Source organism: Diorhabda sublineata, chromosome 9 (assembly GCF_026230105.1).
Source record: "Diorhabda sublineata isolate icDioSubl1.1 chromosome 9, icDioSubl1.1, whole genome shotgun sequence".
NCBI classification, from domain to species: Eukaryota; Metazoa; Arthropoda; class Insecta; order Coleoptera; family Chrysomelidae; genus Diorhabda; species Diorhabda sublineata.
Window position 1 is genome coordinate 4,168,848 of NC_079482.1, and position 21,830 is coordinate 4,190,677.

At 32.9% G+C, this 21,830-nt stretch overlaps 1 protein-coding gene across 3 annotated transcripts in view; it reads left to right on the top strand.

Moving 5' to 3' along the window:
* The window catches only part of LOC130449129 (1-phosphatidylinositol 4,5-bisphosphate phosphodiesterase epsilon-1-like), a 337,095-nt gene that overhangs the window by 297,154 nt on the left and 18,111 nt on the right, over positions 1-21,830 (top strand). For all 3 annotated transcript variants that reach the window (XM_056786816.1, XM_056786818.1, XM_056786817.1), the window contains 8 exons: positions 907-1,023; positions 1,989-2,122; positions 3,092-3,309; positions 6,671-6,898; positions 6,960-7,184; positions 8,753-9,059; positions 10,864-11,030; positions 14,705-14,958. In XM_056786816.1, the coding sequence (XP_056642794.1) occupies positions 907-1,023; positions 1,989-2,122; positions 3,092-3,309; positions 6,671-6,898; positions 6,960-7,184; positions 8,753-9,059; positions 10,864-11,030; positions 14,705-14,958 (1,650 nt within the window). The remainder of the gene's footprint in view (positions 1-906; positions 1,024-1,988; positions 2,123-3,091; positions 3,310-6,670; positions 6,899-6,959; positions 7,185-8,752; positions 9,060-10,863; positions 11,031-14,704; positions 14,959-21,830) is intronic.

Genomic DNA, 21,830 nt, shown 5'->3' on the forward strand with positions numbered 1-21,830 from the left:
CATTATGTGAAAAGATTCATTCAGCGAAAGTTTCTTTGACAACAGAAGTTGTTAGCACACAAAGCACTAGACTTGTTGCCACTGTTGTGTTATTAGAGCAACGTAGAACGGTCAATTCTGAATGGTACGCCGGCATTTGTTTGCTAGATCAAACGTTTTGTGTGTTAATTAAACCAATCACAGAAGTTGAATCATTCTCCAACCAGTCAAATCATCGAATTGATGGATCATCCGCCCTACAGTCCTTGTTTGACACCTATTGATTTCTTATTCTCGCAGATTCAAAATAAATTTCGACGTAAGCGATTTTCTACCCCCGAAGACACAGTTTATGCGTTCAAATTACAAGTTTCGGAGGTATCTCAATCTAAAAAAAAGCTTGTATTGATCTTAATGGAGAACATTTTGAAAAACAAATAAAGCCATATCCAATTATAAATATTTGTCCATGTCGAAACTTCAATAGCATCCCTCATAACACATAATAGATAAGGGCGAATTATATTTTGCAACGTATGTTTAAAACGAATTCCAATAATGAATTTGTTCAAAATTGGACATGAGTCGAAAATGTGACTCAATAATTTATCGGAAAAGACGCCAATTTCGACCACTAATTGTACGAGGAATAATATATCTTCATTTAAATATCGTGTTAGAAGATTTGGAATAACTAAATTGGAATTTCTAGAACCAGTTTCAGTCAGTCTCTGAAGACGATAACTTGGTTACCGAAATGCGCATTAGTGTTAGTGTAGTGGTAGATCTGAAATAAGTTGAACGATAACAGTGAACGAAAATACCCCACGAAAACCAAAATTTTGATTATTGTTTCCAATAAACTTAAAACAAAATACCTATAGGACAAAAATGAAAAAATTAAATGTTAAATTTCATATTGTTTAGGGATAGACATGGTTCAACTGAGCACTTATGGCATGGCAGACATCCTCGAGTTGGTTCAATACTCTATGACACCCAATTGGATTTCGTTGATTTTGTTACTCTTTTCCGTTCCTTCAGGTAATTCATATCATTTTTTTTTTCGCCATTTTATTCAATAAACTGTCTAATGTGTAATGCACTTCATTTCAATTGCACTAGTGTAGAATTGAAAAATTATATGAATTAATTACGTTACCAAGTGAGTAGTGCAATCTTGAGTCATGATTTTACATAGTTACTTACCTAGTGTAGCCAAGCACGCTCTTTATTTGAGCAACCAGTATTGAGCGGCTTGGACAGCCCTATTGTTTCCTAGGTACAGATCTTTTGTTGTTCAAGGCGCATACCAATAAATGCTCATGGTTTTGGACAGCTCAGCAATCACAAAAGATATCATCGTTCTACATAAGAAAGTCTAGTTTTTCTTCAAGTTTAAGTGTATTATGATCTACAAGCTTGAAGACGGTAAACCTTGGATGCGATGAATATGACCTCAAAGAAGGTTTTACTGGAATTCAAAAGTTGGGGAACTACGCGCAACATGTTTCCTGTTAAAAGGAGGCGCTATCCCACTTACTGGGTACATTTTTTGTGCAGTGAAGTGTGTTTCAGACATCAGGTACCGTCTTATTCGAGGTAACATCAACTTGTTTTTTGCATAGACGAAGCTGCTCCAGACTAGAACAGCGTGAGAAACACAATCCGAGTTCGGTGGTTCGAAGGTTTTGCACCTCATCTGCATAGTATGTTATTGCGAAAGAAGTCTGTATGCAGTATTTCTGGGATTCTGTCCAGAATGAATCTCAGACATTATGGATTGGTAGTTAAACGTCGTAAATAGATACATGAAACTGGAATTTAATATAGAGAAGTCTGATCGTTATTTATAGCCCACTTGTTGATCAGTTTTTTGCTGAATCATTTCCCTGAAACATTCAACTTTTATATATTTCTATTAGTAGGAAATAATGTTTTTTTTCAAGTAATTTTTTAACTTTAACCTCTACTGTAGTCTTCATACTTTATGGAATATTATTTTTCAGTTTATTAATTAGAAAGGACCTTAGAGATCTATTTGAACAACTAGCAATATCCTACCGAAGCATGGCTGTGAATACTATTAAGTTAAATGGTGTTAAATCGAAAGTGGCGCAACAAAAAAAGCCACAAAAATTAGGTATGTTAACAAAATATAACAAAAAAGTATCTTAATTAGCTAAAATGCAATTAGTCGAAGTAAAAACCATCCAATTTTATTAAGGAGAGATTCAATATGAACATATGTGTCATATTTATCATCCTGTTTTTTCCTTTTTTGTTTTTTGCCCACCCTACAGTTTATGCGATAGATAACAAATAGAAACAATACGGCCCCCTTCTGCTTTTATTATTTTAGTACACAATTTTTGGTATTCTGTGTAATAATCTTGACAAACAATCGTCGACGTCGTCCAAAGATGTGGAATGAAAATAGGACAGGACTTTCTGACTTCCCTGTACAATTTGTCCCACAACATATCAATCATCGTCTATTTGTTTCCAGTAGTTTTTCAGGATATTCCAAAGATGTGAAGTGAATGTAGGACAAGGCTTTCTGACTTCCCTCTCCAATCTATCCCAAAACAAATCAATCGGGTTGAGGTCGGGCGACTGTGACGGCCGCATCAGTAGATTCTTTCTTTCCAATTGTTCCAAATACTCTTTGCACAGCTTCGAGGAATGATTGTGATCATTGTCATGCTGGAAGACAGAAGACAGAACTCACGAAAGATACTCTATTTATAAATTCTATAACTGAGTTAAAACTAGCTGCTAAATATGAGCGTAATACTTCAATTCCTCCAAAGTAACCTGTGCAGATTTCTTGAAAATTTGGGACTTCTATCAGGGGTATTATAAACTGTTTATGGTGAATTATTTTACAAAAAAAAACACAATTTAATATTAATAAATATCAAACAAAGCAGTACCTTTGTCTCGTTTATAACATCCACAATAATTCAAATTCCTCTGCCGGTTGTGATTCAATTCGAATGTTTTTTTTTTCTCTTTCATTAAAGTACCTGACTAAATTCATATTTAGTTTGTTAGACTTCAATTTCGATCAATTTTCAACAATAACATTGATTAATTTATCGTTTTTTAGGTTTACTGACACGGAATAGTAGATCAGAAATGGAAGGCGCCGTGACCAATTCCCAAAAAAAGATTTTCGACGCTATCGCCGCAGCAAGCATCTTCACGAATTGCGCTGGAATTGATACAAATAATTCTCAAGTGATAACTATGTCTACGTTTACAAAATTTTTGGAAACTAGGCAAATGGAAGTATGGACTGAGGAGCAAGTTAAAGCTTTGATTTACGTGAGTTTGTATCGAATATTTTTATAAAAATCCGGCTCGAAAGTGCAATGATGATTTTTTTACAAAGATCGAGTACTCACAGTGGGTTAGTTTCAAAACAAAGGGAAATTAGGTTAAGGAGCTTGTGTCCGTATAGAAAATTTTCAAATTTAAAAAATTAGTTAGAATCTTTATTGTCCTGTAATTTAAATGTAGTAAAACAAGGAATTCAAGTATCTTCTATTTTTGAAACGCAAATTTTCGCAAAATAATCCTGTGAGAGGTTACTAGAACTGATTTTCCGAGTGAATTTTCATCCCCAACATAATATACGACTATGGTTCCAGAAGTACCTGGTGCAACAGGAATTTTGTGAAAAAATAAATTTAATTTTCAACGTAATCTCCTTTTAGCTCCATATACTTTTCCCAGCGATGTTCAATGAGTTAGACTAGAAAATAATCCGAAGGGGTTGAATCTGGTGAATAGAGTGCATAAGGTAGCAATTCAAACTTTAAATCGTTAATTTTGGCTGCAATAACGGATGTGTGAGCTTTGTCTAAATGAAACAACACTTTCTTCTTAACCAAATGTGGCTGTTTCTTCTCTCAAACGTTGCAATAACCTTGCCTGCATATGGAAGGTCTTTGCCTTGTTTGGAGCCGGTTTTGTTTTCATTGTTATTTTGTTTCGGGTGTGAAGTTATGGACCCACGTTTCCTCCCTAGTTATGAAACAGTTTTATTTCTGTAAAACATTGCTAAACACTTGATGGAAACACCTTCACGACGCTGTTTTTGTTCCATTGTAAGCAAACGCGGCACCCGTCTAGCGCGCAGCTCACTCATATCCATATTTTCAGTTGATATTCTAAGTACCTCACTTTTTGGAACGTCTACTATGTCTACCAGCTCGCCCACTTTCAGGCGACGATCATACAGTATCACTTAGTGGATTTTGCTCAACAATTCTGGAGTTGTCGCCTTCTTTGGTCGACGACTACATTGCTGGTCTTCGCAGGCCGTACGGAGCAGTCTCACTTAGAGTAGAAACTAGTTCAGCTTTTTCCATGACTCCTTCAAATTTGAAACATATGTGTACTTTCATACAACTACCGCTATCTCTAGGTCAGTCCAGATACTTCCAGATACGTCCAGATTACAAACAAAAAATCTTTATCGTAAATTTTGAGGTTATGTGCCAAAGGAAGCTAAAGTTAATCTAATCAATACAAACGAATTCTACGAGGGTTTGGGCACGAATCTTTTTTCTTACAGATATGTAAACTAATCACAAACGTGTGAAGGTTCAGCAAGCGTAGTGTCTTTACAGATGATGCTGTAATAGCTGGTAGAGCTGTGAAATCAGTTTGTGATTGTCGTAGAAGCCCATATTGAGTTCACGTCTCCGAAGAAGAAATACGATGGAATGTCACAGATAATTAGTAGTAACCATTGGGAATAATCCCTTTCCACACCGTAGCTTCTTACCCTTGTGAACAATGCGTTTCTAGATGCCACTTCCCCTTATTAACCTGTCTTCTTCCATGAACTGATTTATAATGGCTCGTGCCACGTCGGTCCTCACACTGACTGATCGTCCACAAGGTTTCTGATACTTTCCTACCCACCGCGTACGGAAATTCTACTAGTTCACAGTCCTTCGCATTTATCTCTTATTGGAGAAAGTAAACATCAAAAAAGAGGCAAAATTTGAGAATTTCTGAGCCGAAGGACAAATCAAGATGACACGAAGTCCAATCAATTCAGGAGAACCCCAGGAAACTTTTTGAAAATCGAAAAAATACATTCTGAAAAGTGCATCTCAACATTTACTACTCGACGGTTTTCGAGATCGCTGAAAAAAATCACAAAAGAAAAGGTCTACAAGGTGCCTGGTGCAAAGGTGGCCGACATCTACGTCGTCTAGTGCAGTCCTGCGTAAACCCGTTATGAAAACAGCCGAAGATACGAAAATGTATTGATATCTAGTTAGACTAAAATTGTGAAAATCGACAAACTGGAGTATCGAGCCATCATCAAGTACCTGTATTTAAAAGGGTCAAGAGGTAAGCAGATTTACGAAGATATGCTTAATACTCTTGGTGATCAAGGTCCTTTGTATGCGACTGTGAAAAATTGGACTGCAAACTTCAAGAGAAGTAAATTTTCCATTGAAGACGATGACCGATCGGGAATGCCAGTTTCTGTGTCACTGCCTGAAAATATCGATGCATTTAATGACCGTCGAATTGGGCTAAAACGTCAATTTGGATATGAGAAAAATTGCTGCAAAATGTTTGAATGTTGACCAAAAGCGTGCAAGGGTAGAAGCATCACGTTCGATCTGTGCTCGATTTGAAAACGATGTACACTTCTTAAATCGAATTGTTACTATGGATGAGACTTGGGTACGTTTTTACGATCCAGAAACAATCGATGGAATGGCGGCACTCTGGTTCTCCAAAACTTAAGAAGTTTCGTGTCAAAAAATCTGCTGGAAAAGTTCTTGCTTCAGTTTTTTGGGATTGCCATGAAGTAATCATGATTGATTCTATAGATAACGGTAGAACAATAACTGGAGATTACTATTCGACATTACTGACCATTCTACGGGAAAAAATTTCAAAGGAAAGACGCGGAAAGCTATCCAAAGGTGTTTTGTTCTTGCGCCCCTGCCAACAAATCTCATGTTGCCATTCAAAAAATTCGTGATTTAGGGTTTGAATTACTAGAACACGCCCCTTATTCACCAGATTTGGCTCCGGCCGACTATCATCTCTTTCCTCAACTGAAAAAAAGTTCAAAAGGTCCTAAATTTTCTTCCAAAGAGGAGGTAATAGAAGCTGTGGAGGTCTGGTTTGCAAAGCAAGAAGAAACTTTTTTTTTGAAAGGTCTAGACACGTTGCAGGTTCGCTGTAATAAATGTATCCAATTAAGAGGAGAATATATTGAGTGATAAAATATTTTGACATTGAAATTTTGTTTGGTTCTATAATAGGCTAAAAATTTTTCGAGATTGCTGAAAACGAATATCAGCGATGACCTGCGAAGTACCTGGTACCCGGAGTGCCTTTTTTATTATTAACACCAACTGATTTGATTTTACTGTCCTCACTGTGTGCTATTACCATTGGTTGTTTTGTCACGATCCGTTCATTTATCTACAAGAACAAATATTTGTCTGAACTCTCATTAGAATTAGAATCAGAAAATTCAGCTGCTCCTTTGATTTACAGCAGAGATATCATTTGATAAGATTAATTCTTCTCGACAATCTTTAATTTACTTATTTCACGTATCATCTTACGTCGAATGAGACGTGTTTTCCAAAAAAAAAACTTTTGTATGAAATTATTTGATATCGTTTTTTTCTTTTTTCAGCGACACGAGCCTGACCCGACCCTTCGAGCCCAAAATTGTCTATCATTCGAAGGATTCGCCAGATACCTAATGGATAAGGATAATTTTGCTTTTGTTTCCGAAAGACAAGTCCCCGGTGAGAGTGATATGACGCGTCCATTATCTACGTACTATATATCATCGTCTCACAATACCTACTTGACAGGTCATCAGCTAAAAGGAGAATCGTCCGTTGAATTATATAGTCAGGTAAAACTCACAGTTTTATTTAAAAAAATATATTTTTTTTTTCACTGGTATTTTGTTGTAGGTTTTACTGACTGGTTGTAGATGTGTCGAATTGGATTGCTGGGACGGAGACGATGGGTATCCGATGATATATCACGGACACACTTTTACAACAAAAATACCATTTAGCGCTGTGGTGGAAACTATTGATAAGAACGCCTTTGTTACTTCCCCGTATCCTGTGATCCTTTCGATAGAAAATCATTGCTCCTTACAACAGCAAAATAGAATGGCGCATATATTCCAGGTGAGCGACCGAATTTTTGATTCACTATATGATATTATTTATTTAAACAATTTTTAAATGATGTTGTATCATACGTACGGAATTTATTTATACTCTAAACTAGCCACTCAAACTTACTATTAAACACTTATCTAATTCTTAACACACTAATTTATTTAAACACAACTTTTTACTTTTTAATATTTCGATGTGTACACTATGATATTAAATTACTTACTGACTCTGGCTACTAAACTGTTTATATCGAACAGCTTTCTATATAATTCTACAACTCCGTAAACAATCAATAAGGCCATCTAAGATATTATCTTCATGAAAACAGTGATAACGTAACCTGAGCTTATAAAAATACTAAAAAGAATTTGCCGCTGTATACAAAAACTTGAAATAAATAGATATATGTGCCCGGCGCATCCACCTAACTTTATATTCTATCAGATACTAGAACAGGACCGGTAACACGGTCTATGTCAGGGGACGAGTTCATAACAATATCGATTCTGTAAACAAAAACTACGTTTCCTTATATTTTTAGATACTTTATTGATTATTATTTAAAGGACTATGAAAAATCGTTTATAATAATCATTTTCGTCGCGAAATACAATTGAGAATTGAAGAGAATTTTGGAAAATTCACATTCGTGAAATTGGGTACCCAAAATTCTTACTGAACAACACGAAACAACATAAGGGCAATGCGTTTCAGTTTTTGATAAGCTGCAATGAAGACAATGACCCCAGAAACTAAACTGCTCTAATAAAACGAAGACACACTAACGAAAGTTAAGCCTAAGTAAATCTTGACAACTAGAAAACTTGAGTGTACCATTTTTTGGACTGAGAGACCATTAAGAAAATGAGCTGCGGAATACAGAGGAAGCGCCGAGGATTACTGACAAAAGATGTTCTCCTGCAGGAATTTTGCTGGAACGTATTTGATCATCCTCGCCTACCGACTTTCACGTCTTCTTACACCTAAAATGTTTCCTTGGTGGTCAACACCTCAACGATGATGACGAGCTGAAAGAGCACAGACACAATCTTCTATAACAAGTGCCCGCAAAATTTCGAAAATTTTGTAGAAAATTAGTTCAACAGTTGTTGGTTTTTGTAATAAAAAGTATTTTTGGCTATCTGTACACATTGTTTTTAATATAACCAAACTAACCTACTTTGGAAATATACCTAAGAGGTCTGGCTATTAAACAACGTTTTTTCCATTGGCCGAAGCAACGCTGGAAGTATTCTTTGGTGAGGTCCTTCAGGAACTCGGCCGTTTTTTGCTTTACCGCTTCCATCGACTCAAATCGGGTACCATTCAGAGCAGATCTTTTTCTAACCTTTCAAGGAAATCTGAACAGACCTGTGGACGCAACAGCTTTTGGTCAGGAGTCAGATTTTTTGGCACCAACTTCGCACAGACTTTTGTCATGTAAAATTTTCCTTTATCGGTGTTTACAGCGTCGGCAATCGTCCAGATTGTCACTGTTCACTGTTACTGATCTGATTTGATTGAAATCTATATATTTTTGAAAAAATGTTTTGAATAAATCGAAAATTTTTCAGAGAATCTTCGGAGAGAAATTGGTTACCTCCTTTCTATTCGAATCAGATTACAGTGACGAACCGTGTTTGCCTTCTCCGGAGCAGCTCAAGCATAGGATTTTAATAAAAAATAAAAAATTGATAATGGAGGCGCCGCCACCGTTAACTATTACAACTATGACATCTGTGAGACCGGGAAGTGGAGGAATAAGACATTCGGTACCGGGAAGAACCAGTTCAATAATCAGCAACACCAGTAGCAGTTCATTCAACGACGATTTCAGTGACGATGATTACGATGATGAAGACGATGAAGACAATATTGACGGTAGGAGTATTATTTTTATCGTTTTGTTTGATATAAAGAAGATAAATAATTTTTTATCTTTTAAGATCCACCGAAATTTTGTAACGGAGTTGTTTGCATCATGAATGATTAATAGCAAATATTTCTTCTCAAATTTCCAGTGATTACAGTTTGGATTTCATCTGGCGTTCGCATTTATCTTTTTGGGGCCGATGTCACAATGTTAATCGCTTAAAAAAATTCCCTTTTTTCCCAATTTTATGTTGTTTGTTTCGAAAAATCTTTTTTCTACGATGGTTTATAGGAATTTACATACTAAGAAAATATTAAATTCTACTCGTGTTCGGACATTCCATCCCATCTGAATCGACAAATCCCAAAAGGCCAAAGAGTGTCAACCATGTTGATTTCCCAGAAGAATAAAAATGAAAAAGTGACATTTAGTTATTTTCGTTTGGAGATCCCATAGTCTTTGAACAAATCCATCAATAAATATACATTTCAAGGTGAATTTGACGAAACCATATGTTGATTTCGGTATTTGGAGACAAGATTAACTGTCATCGTACTTTTCCGTGCAACTACTTTTCATTTCATGTGACGAAAAATCATTTTTTGAGAAATTAAACTCCTTAAGGTTGGTAACTAAGTACTTTAGCTTTTTACTGATAGAGAGCGTTGCTTTATTTTTTGAATAACTTATGTTAGTGCTGTACTTCACCGTTTGTCCCGTGATACTTGTCACATTGACGTAACTTTAGAATCAAGTAATGCTTGATATTTATTAAAGCTCCTAGTTGTGGGTTAATTTTAAATGGAGTACATGGAGTGCTTGGAGTCTATGATGCTGATTACTTAACAGAGCGCAGGTGTCAGATTTGATGCTTCCCCTCAAAGATGAGCAATGTTCTGGTCGGCCTACTGAAGTTGATGATGACCAAGTCAAAGTCATAATTGAAGAGGATCGTCATATAACTGTTCGACATGTTGCGAAGATGCTACATGTATCGTAAAAATTAAACCAACACTTTCTTTACAAGAATCATCACTGGTGTTGAAAAATGAGTCCTGTATAGTAACACAGTTCGAAAACGATCATGGAAACTACATCGAAAGCTGAGAAACAAAAAAAAGCTCATGATTTCAGTTTGGTGAGATTACAAACATGTTGTATTTTTTGAGCTGCTTCCAAGGAACCAAATGATCGATTCTAATGTTTACTACCAAATATAAATGAAGCTGGTTGAAGCAATCAAAGGAAAAAGGCCCATAATTGACAACTTGGAGAAGTTTAGTGGTCCACCATGATAACGCAAGACTTCACTCACCTTTGGCAACTCGTGGGAAACTATTGGAGCTTGGCTCCACACACCCAATACAACCCTCATCTGGCACTATTTATTTCGATGGCTGCAAAATCTTTTGAATGGTCAAACTTCCACCAATAACGATGAACTTCAAACTCACCTGGTTCAGCCATTGGACGAAATGGAAAATATATAATTGATTGAAAACTATTCTTTGTTAAAAAAAGTGTTTTATTTTATACTACAAAACCGAAATTACTTTGTCGCCAGCCAGTACAATCGATGAGTTTTCGTGAAAATAATTGCATACACAACTCGATAGAAAGTAAATTTCTCACGCTAGTATGTTGTTCAATTCAAACAGTGCTTCGTTTAGAAAATGTAAACTCATACAAAATCGATTACTGTTTCTCCAAGGGTGTGAATATCCAAATGAATGAATTTTAAGAAACAAAACTCAATTCTTTCTTTTTTGTTATTTTTACTTGACAAATTATCAAAATATGTCTTTATTATAGAGAAACCAGTTCATGGAATGAATTTAACAGATTCACCTCGACCGTTTGGAGTATCGCACGCCGTTTCCAAAACGAGTTCTCAGAAAAGAGTTGCTCCCGATGATAAATTGAAGAAAAAGAGTAGTCAAATTTCCAAGGAATTGTCTGACTTGGTTGTTTATATACAAGTGAGTGGAATAGATTTTTAACTCTGTCGTTTTGTTGAGTAACATATTAACTAATTTCTATAAAGCCAATTGGCAACTTTTGGAAACCTCCTTCTTGTTATAATATTTATTTTCATGTTTTTTTTGAGCTTGCACAATGATACATCAGATTCAACACATAGTCCACTCAAATTAGACAATTTCCAGACAAATTTTCCCCACAGCAATGAGACCACTCAATTCCCATGTATTTTGAGCATCTGAAAGCGAATTCCGAGTTATCGCAGTCTCGAAAATGGGGGGGGGAGCGGAGATATTGGCATATATATACCAAAAATCGATAGTTCTGCACTTATTTCCCTATTTTGCGAGAAAACTATGTGTCCCAGCGAAAAATTTAACCCAGACGAGTTGTAGATAATTAAATTTCCTCCAACTTCGCTATTGAACATTTTGTCGTACATTGCATAGTTAAGCCGCTAGAGGGCGCGCAAAAGATTTCAAAACACAGTTCTTGTGTTTTATGAAAAACTATGCTTTTTCTGAATTTCAAGATTTATTTTAAAAAATGGTCTCAATAGTTTTTTTGCAAAAAGTCAATATTTGAAAAGTTATAGTCAACACAATGCAAAATTGGCGTTTTTTCTCACTTTATCAGTCATTACTTGGTTCCTACATGACGTAGAAAGATTTAAAGCAGCTCATTTCAAACGTTAAAGCCTAAGTTTCAAATTGAGATGTGGTGGATTTTTTAACTATTACCTGTCAAAAAGTTACAGAAGTTTGAATGTACGAATTTTCATTACAAAAGCATCGTAATTTGTTTATAAATATTTTAAGGGTATAGAAATTAAAAAAAAAAAGAGATGCACCTTCTAGTAGTACAAAGTGCTAATCAATACAAATATTTTGATCAGTTCCAATCATGTTTTCGACCCTTGGTTGTAGTTATGCAGGTTTTAAACTCCGATCTGAGGCCCGCCCGCGATTACTTCTTTACATTAACTTGATTAAAATTAATTTTTTATGGTCTCAGAAATATATTAATATTGGAATATATTTATCACTTCATTGCATCTTGCAAATATCTATTTTTTAATTTATAAACCAAGCTATTAAATTGTTTTATCAGTATTATTCTTGCAAGTATTATTTTAGACGTATAATCTCTACAATTATATGAATTATTACTTATGTGTACGTGTAAACTCGCAATATACGATCAAAGAGTAGAAAAAGTGATGTCATTCAAATATGTGACCTGTATATATATGGTGGCTAAACACCCCAGATGGGGTAACGCCGCTCTTACGAGCTTTCTAGATCTTTTTTTTCTTTGTTTCGGGGTAGATCAGTCCCCATTCCCTTCTGTTTATATCTTGTGGCACATATCCTGCCAGGCTCGTCTATCTTTCGTTTTTTCTTGTCAGTTCCACATCCCAATTCTCTTAAGGTCGTCTTTTACCTCTTGCCACCATGTAGTGCACCATGAGTGCGCTACTGTTTCCTCTCCTGCTCTCCATACATGTCCCAGCCATCTTGCTCTTTGTTGTTTAATTTTTCTTACTATGTCCTCTTTAATTTCTTGTGCTATTTCATGGTTCATTCTTCTTCGGTACTCATTTTCTGTTAGTTTTACTGGTCCTAATATTGTTCTTAATATTTTTCTCTCAACAATTCTTAAGTCTTCTTCTTGCTTTTTTGTCATAGTCATAGTTTCTGCAGCATACATCATGACCGGTCTAATAACTGTTTTATATATTCTCATTTTTGTACTTTTTCTTAGTATTTTGTTTTGCAGTAGTTTTTTGTTAGCGTAATATGCCCTGTTAGCTGCTGTTATTTTTTCTTTAACTTCTGCCTCTTTATTTCCGTCACTACTTAAGGTTGTTCCTAAGTACTTGAATGTATCTACTTCCTCAAAATCAAAATTTCCAATTTTTATTTTCTGTTTACCTCCTATAATACGTTTATCTAGCCTCATTATTTTTGTTTTCTTTTCATTTATTTTGAGACCCATTTTACTTCCTTCTAGTACTATTTCCTTTAGCATTTCTTCCATTTTGTGATAAGTGCTATGTCGTCTGCATATGCTACTATTTGTCCACTTCTAGTTTTTATTGTTCTCTTGTCTATTTTACGCATCACATATTCCAGTGCCAAATTGAACAGCGTCGTTGATAAAGCATCCCCCTGTCTTACACCCATATGTGACCTGTATGAGACCACTAATGACATACGCGATAGAGACCGGAGCAGAGAACACCATAACCAAGCGGGACACACATTATTTGACCATAAGAGAAATTATGAAATAAGGAAGAAAAACTGAATATATCCCGATCACTAGGGTGACCACCACAAGATGGTATGAAAGCTGGGCTTCATCATCCCAGCTGCAGCTAGGCAACCATTGATGCAAACACAGGACAAGTCCTAACGTACGATGAAGAAGAAGATGTACGTGTTAGCAAGACTTTTATGGAAGTAAAACAACGTCAAATTCTATCAGTACCACCAACGTCAAATTCTATCAGAACCACCAACGTCAAATTCTATCAGTACCACCAACATCAAATTCTATCAGATACCATATTCTAAGAGCTTTCAATGCTACTCACGAGATAATTAACATTTTAAAATTGCAAGGTAACAAATTAAATCAGAAAGATTTTAGATTTGAGACGGATGAAACTATTTTAGTTCAAAAAAAGTGGCTTCGTTGTACTCACCAGCTCATGAATTGTAAATGTAACAAATATAACACGTGTAAAACCGATTATGGTACGAAAACAATGAAATAATAAATATATTTTAATATTAATATTTTTTGAGACCATAAAAAATTAAGTTACTGTAAAACAGTGATCGCAGTTTTGATCGCGCAGTTTAATACCTACATAACTTTAGAACCAAGGGTCGAAAACATAATTTGAAGTGGTCAAAATGTTTGTATTGATTAACACTTTAATCTACTAGAAGGTTCATCTTTTTTTTTTAATTTCTATACCGTTAAAACACTTATAAACAAATTACGGTGTTTTTGTCATGAAAATTTGTACATTCAAACTTCTGTAACTTTTTGACAGGTAATAGTTAAAAAATCCACCACATCTCATTTTGAAACTTAGGCTTTAACGTTTAAAAGGAGCTGCTTTGAATCTTTCTACGTCATGTAGGAACCAAGTAATGACTGATAAAGTGAGAAAAAACGTCAATTTCGCATTATAATGACGTTTTGATTTTTTGCAAAAAATGATTGAGACCTTTTTTGTAGATCTTTTTAAAACACATCTTTTTTATTTAAAACTTTTTTTCATATCTCTCTTTGTTTAAGAGTTATAGCTTTATAAACAATTAAATTGTTTATTATAAATTACTCGACAAGATTTGGACTCCAGAAAAATTGTTTCTACATATCAAAAAACAAAAACTAAGAGGAGTTTGAAACGGCTACGGGACCCCCATAACTGCCGTAATAAATATGTAAAATTCTAATTAATGATTTTTAATTGTAAAATAAATTATTACAACCCCTAAAATAGATGAATTTTTACTGTACAACATCAATTATAGGTAGGATCAATTTTGTCACTTTCTTGTTTTAATTATATCGAATTTTTAGCAACTTTTCGGAGTCTAGTAAATAATAATAACTCGTTTTTATTCTTCAATGTCGTTATTTATGATTATAGGCTATAAAATTTCGTGGTTTGAACACAATTTCCCCGAGCAGCTCAGTGAAACAAAGACAGAAAACCATCGCTTGCTCAGTTAGCTCTAGCGCTACGTCCGGGATAAGCTCCTCGTCAAATATCAGCTCAGGAACCGCAAACGAATCAGATAATACAATTTTCGAAAGCGAGATTCAGAAACAGCGTCCCAACGTTCATTTACCATGTTATCAGTGCTCTTCGATTAACGAAAATACTGCTAAAAAGTTGTGTCGGTAAGTATATTTGATCTTATTTGGTTTGATGATAACTTTTGCTTTTTTTGGTAACTTATTTCTATGAAAATATTGAGGTTATTTGAATCGAGTGATATCAACTTTTCCTAGAAACAACATAATATTGAATTTTTTATTTAGAATTTGAATAAATAAACAGAAGATTAAGAATGATAGTAGCAAAAATTTAGAATTACAGCTAGAAAAAATTAACTTTTTCATTGTGTCGCCCCCCCTATAGTCAAGCCTGTAAAACTTTCCGGGTCTGTTAACTCCCATTTTATCATTAAAAAATCGATTTTCGTTTAGGGAAATTTATAAACGATACCGAATCAATTATAGACACTGTATGACATCCAAATGAATAAAAAAAATGAATTTTTATTAAAAACTACTTCTTATTGATTCTAAATTGATTGGACACATTGTATATTACTTGTAAAGATGTAAAAAAATCGATTTCCGTTGAGGAAAGTTCGTGAACGATTCCGAATCAATTATAGAAACTGTATGACATCCAAATGAATAAAAAATATGAATTTTTATTGAAAACTGCTTCTAATTTATTCTAAATTGATTGGACACCTTGTATATTACTTGTAAAGATGTAAAAAAATCGATTTTCGTTGAGGAAAGTTCGTAAACGATTCCGAATCAATTATAGACATTGTATGACATCCAAATGAATAAAAAATATGAATTTTTATTGAAAACTGCTTCTAATTGATTCTAAATTGATTGGACACCTTGTATATTACATGTAAAGGTGGAAAAAAAATCGATTTTCGCAGAGGAAAGTTCGTAAACGATTCCGAATCAATTATAGACATTGTATGACATCCAAATGAATAAAAAATATGAATTTTTATTGAAAACTCCTTCTAATTGATTCTAAATTGATTGGACACCTTGTATATTACTTGCAAAGGTGGAAAAAAAATCGATTTTCGCTGAGGAAAGTTCGTAAACGATTCCGAATCAATTATAGACACTGTATGACATCCAAATGAATAAAAAAAATGAATTTTTATTGAAAACTACTTCTAATTGATTCTAAATTGATTGGACACCTTGTATATTACTTGCAAAGGTGTAAAAAAATCGATTTCCGTTGAGGAAAGTTCGTAAACGATTCCGAATCAATTATAGACACTGTATGACATCCAAATGAATAAAAAATATGAATTTTTATTGAAAACTCCTTCTAATTGATTCTAAATTGATTGGACACCTTGTATATTACTTGCAAAGGTGTAAAAAAATCGATTTCCGTTGAGGAAAGTTCGTAAACGATTCCGAATCAATTATAGAAACTGTATGACATCCAAATGAATAAAAAATATGAATTTTTATTGAAAACTGCTTCTAATTTATTCTAAATTGATTGGACACCTTGTATATTACTTGTAAAGATGTAAAAAAATCGATTTTCGTTGAGGAAAGTTCGTAAACGATTCCGAATCAATTATAGACACTGTATGACATCCAAATGAATAAAAAATATGAATTTTTATTGAAAACTCCTTCTAATTGATTCTAAATTGATTGGACACCTTGTATATTACTTGCAAAGGTGTAAAAAAATCGATTTCCGTTGAGGAAAGTTCGTAAACGATTCCGAATCAATTATAGACACTGTATGACATCCAAATGAATAAAAAATATGAATTTTTATTGAAAACTCCTTCTAATTGATTCTAAATTGATTGGACACCTTGTATATTACTTGTAAAGGTGTAAAAAAATCGATTTCCGTTGAGGAAAGTTCGTAAACGATTCCGAATCAATTATAGACACTGTATGACATCCAAATGAATAAAAAATATGAATTTTTATTGAAAACTACTTCTTATTGATTCTAAATTGATTGGACACCTTGTATATTACTTGCAAAGGTGGAAAAAAAATCGATTTTCGCTGAGGAAAGTTCGTAAACGATTCCGAATCAATTATAGACACTGTATGACATCCAAATGAATAAAAAAAATGAATTTTTATTGAAAACTACTTCTAATTGATTCTAAATTGATTGGACACCTTGTATATTACTTGCAAAGGTGTAAAAAAATCAATTTCCGTTGAGGAAAGTTCGTAAACGATTCCGAATCAATTATAGAAACTGTATGACATCCAAATGAATAAAAAATATGAATTTTTATTGAAAACTGCTTCTAATTTATTCTAAATTGATTGGACACCTTGTATATTACTTGTAAAGATGTAAAAAAATCGATTTTCGTTGAGGAAAGTTCGTAAACGATTCCGAATCAATTATAGACATTGTATGACATCCAAATGAATAAAAAATATGAATTTTTATTGAAAACTGCTTCTAATTGATTCTAAATTGATTGGACACCTTGTATATTACATGTAAAGGTGGAAAAAAAATCGATTTTCGCAGAAGAAAGTTCGTAAACGATTCCGAATCAATTATAGACATTGTATGACATCCAAATGAATAAAAAATATGAATTTTTATTGAAAACTCCTTCTAATTGATTCTAAATTGATTGGACACCTTGTATATTACTTGCAAAGGTGGAAAAAAAATCGATTTTCGCTGAGGAAAGTTCGTAAACGATTCCGAATCAATTATAGACACTGTATGACATCCAAATGAATAAAAAAAATGAATTTTTATTGAAAACTACTTCTAATTGATTCTAAATTGATTGGACACCTTGTATATTACTTGCAAAGGTGTAAAAAAATCGATTTCCGTTGAGGAAAGTTCGTAAACGATTCCGAATCAATTATAGACACTGTATGACATCCAAATGAATAAAAAATATGAATTTTTATTGAAAACTCCTTCTAATTGATTCTAAATTGATTGGACACCTTGTATATTACTTGTAAAGGTGTAAAAAAATCGATTTCCGTTGAGGAAAGTTCGTAAACGATTCCGAATCAATTATAGACACTGTATGACATCCAAATGAATAAAAAATATGAATTTTCATTGAAAACTCCTTCTAATTGATTCTAAATTGATTGGACACCTTGTATATTACTTGTAAAGGTGTAAAAAAATCGATTTCCGTTGAGGAAAGTTCGTAAACGATTCCGAATCAATTATAGACACTGTATGACATCCAAATGAATAAAAAAATATGAATTTTTATTGAAAACTACTTCTTATTGATTCTAAATTGATTGGACACATTGTATATTACTTGCAAAGGTGGAAAAAAAATCGATTTTCGCTGAGGAAAGTTCGTAAACGATTTCGAATCAATTATAGACACTGTATGACATCCAAATGAATAAAAAAAATGAATTTTTATTGAAAACTACTTCTAATTGATTCTAAATTGATTGGACACCTTGTATATTACTTGCAAAGGTGTAAAAAAATCGATTTCCGTTGAGGAAAGTTCGTGAACGATTCCGAATCAATTATAGAAACTGTATGACATCCAAATGAATAAAAAATATGAATTTTTATTGAAAACTGCTTCTAATTTATTCTAAATTGATTGGACACCTTGTATATTACTTGTAAAGATGTAAAAAAATCGATTTCCGTTGAGGAAAGTTCGTAAACGATTCCGAATCAATTATAGACACTGTATGACATCCAAATGAATAAAAAATATGAATTTTTATTGAAAACTCCTTCTAATTGATTCTAAATTGATTGGACACCTTGTATATTACTTGTAAAGGTGTAAAAAAATCGATTTCCGTTGAGGAAAGTTCGTAAACGATTCCGAATCAATTATAGACACTGTATGACATCCAAATGAATAAAAAATATGAATTTTTATTGAAAACTCCTTCTAATTGATTCTAAATTGATTGGACACCTTGTATATTACTTGTAAAGGTGTAAAAAAATCGATTTCCGTTGAGGAAAGTTCGTAAACGATTCCGAATCAATTATAGACACTGTATGACTTCCAAATGAATAAAAAATATGAATTTTTATTGAAAACTACTTCTTATTGATTCTAAATTGATTGGACACCTTGTATATTACTTGTAAAGGTGTAAAAAAATCGATTTTCGCAGAGGAAAGTTCGTAAACGATTCCGAATCAATTATAGACACTGTATGACATCCAAATGAATAAAAAATATGAATTTTTATTGAAAACTACTTCTTATTGATTCTAAATTGATTGGACACCTTGTATATTACTTGTAAAGGTGTAAAAAAATCGATTTCCGTTGAGGAAAGTTCGTAAACGATTCCGAATCAATTATAGACACTGTATGACATCCAATGAATAAAAAAAATTAATTTTTATTGAAAACTACTTCTAATTGATTCTAAATTGATTGGATACCTTGTATATTACTTGCAAAGGTGTAAAAAAATCGATTTCCGTTGAGGAAAGTTCGTAAACGATTCCGAATCAATTATAGACACTGTATGACATCCAAATGAATAAAAAAAATGAATTTTTATTGAAAACTACTTCTAATTGATTCTAAATTGATTGGACACCTTGTATATTACTTGCAAAGGTGTAAAAAAATCGATTTCCGTTGAGGAAAGTTCGTAAACGATTCCGAATCAATTATAGACACTGTATGACATCCAAATGAATAAAAAATATGAATTTTTATTGAAAACTACTTCTTATTGATTCTAAATTGATTGGACACCTTGTATATTACTTGTAAAGGTGTAAAAAAATCGATTTTCGCAGAGGAAAGTTCGTAAACGATTCCGAATCAATTATAGACACTGTATGACATCCAAATGAATAAAAAATATGAATTTTTATTGAAAACTCCTTCTAATTGATTCTAAATTGATTGGACACCTTGTATATTACTTGTAAAGGTGTAAAAAAATCGATTTCCGTTGAGGAAAGTTCGTAAACGATTCCGAATCAATTATAGACACTGTATGACATCCAAATGAATAAAAAATATGAATTTTTATTGAAAACTCCTTCTAATTGATTCTAAATTGATTGGACACCTTGTATATTACTTGTAAAGGTGTAAAAAAATCGATTTCCGTTGAGGAAAGTTCGTAAACGATTCCGAATCAATTATAGACACTGTATGACATCCAAATGAATCAAAAATATGAATTTTTATTGAAAACTACTTCTTATTGATTCTAAATTGATTGGACACCTTGTATATTACTTGTAAAGGTATAAAAAAATCGATTTCCGTTGAGGAAAGTTCGTAAACGATTCCGAATCAATTATAGAAACTGTATGACATCCAAATGAATAAAAAATATGAATTTTTATTGAAAACTCCTTCTAATTGATTCTAAATTGATTGGACACCTTGTATATTACTTGTAAAGGTGTAAAAAAATCGATTTCCGTTGAGGAAAGTTCGTAAACAATTCCGAATCAATTATAGAAACTGTATGACATCCAAATGAATAAAAAAAATGAATTTTTATTGAAAACTACTTCTTATTGATTCTAAATTGATTGGACACCTTGTATATTACTTGTAAAGGTGTAAAAAAATCGATTTTCGAAGAGGAAAGTTCGTAAACGATTCCGAATCAATTATAGACACTGTATGACATCCAAATGAATAAAAAATATGAATTTTTATTGAAAACTACTTCTTATTGATTCTAAATTGATTGGACACCTTGTATATTACTTGTAAAGGTGTAAAAAAATCGATTTCCGTTGAGGAAAGTTCGTAAACGATTCCGAATCAATTATAGACACTGTATGACATCCAAATGAATAAAAAAAATGAATTTTTATTGAAAACTACTTCTAATTGATTCTAAATTGATTGGACACCTTGTATATTACTTGCAAAGGTGTAAAAAAATCGATTTCCGTTGAGGAAAGTTCGTAAACGATTCCGAATCAATTATAGACACTGTATGACATCCAAATGAATAAAAAATATGAATTTTTATTGAAAACTCCTTCTAATTGATTCTAAATTGATTGGACACCTTGTATATTACTTGTAAAGGTGTAAAAAAATCGATTTCCGTTGAGGAAAGTTCGTAAACGATTCCGAATCAATTATAGACACTGTATGACATCCAAATGAATAAAAAATATGAATTTTTATTGAAAACTACTTCTTATTGATTCTAAATTGATTGGACACCTTGTATATTACTTGTAAAGGTGTAAAAAAATCGATTTTCGCAGAGGAAAGTTCGTAAACGATTCCGAATCAATTATAGACACTGTATGACATCCAAATGAATAAAAAATATGAATTTTTATTGAAAACTACTTCTTATTGATTCTAAATTGATTGGACACCTTGTATATTACTTGTAAAGGTGTAAAAAAATCGATTTCCGTTGAGGAAAGTTCGTAAACGATTCCGAATCAATTATAGACACTGTATGACATCCAAATGAATAAAAAAAATGAATTTTTATTGAAAACTACTTCTAATTGATTCTAAATTGATTGGACACCTTGTATATTACTTGCAAAGGTGTAAAAAAATCGATTTCCGTTGAGGAAAGTTCGTAAACGATTCCGAATCAATTATAGACACTGTATGACATCCAAATGAATAAAAAAAATGAATTTTTATTGAAAACTACTTCTAATTGATTCTAAATTGATTGGACACCTTGTATATTACTTGCAAAGGTGTAAAAAAATCGATTTCCGTTGAGGAAAGTTCGTAAACGATTCCGAATCAATTATAGACACTGTATGACATCCAAATGAATAAAAAATATGAATTTTTATTGAAAACTCCTTCTAATTGATTCTAAATTGATTGGACACCTTGTATATTACTTGTAAAGGTGTAAAAAAATCGATTTCCGTTGAGGAAAGTTCGTAAACGATTCCGAATCAATTATAGACACTGTATGACATCCAAATGAATAAAAAATATGAATTTTTATTGAAAACTACTTCTTATTGATTCTAAATTGATTGGACACCT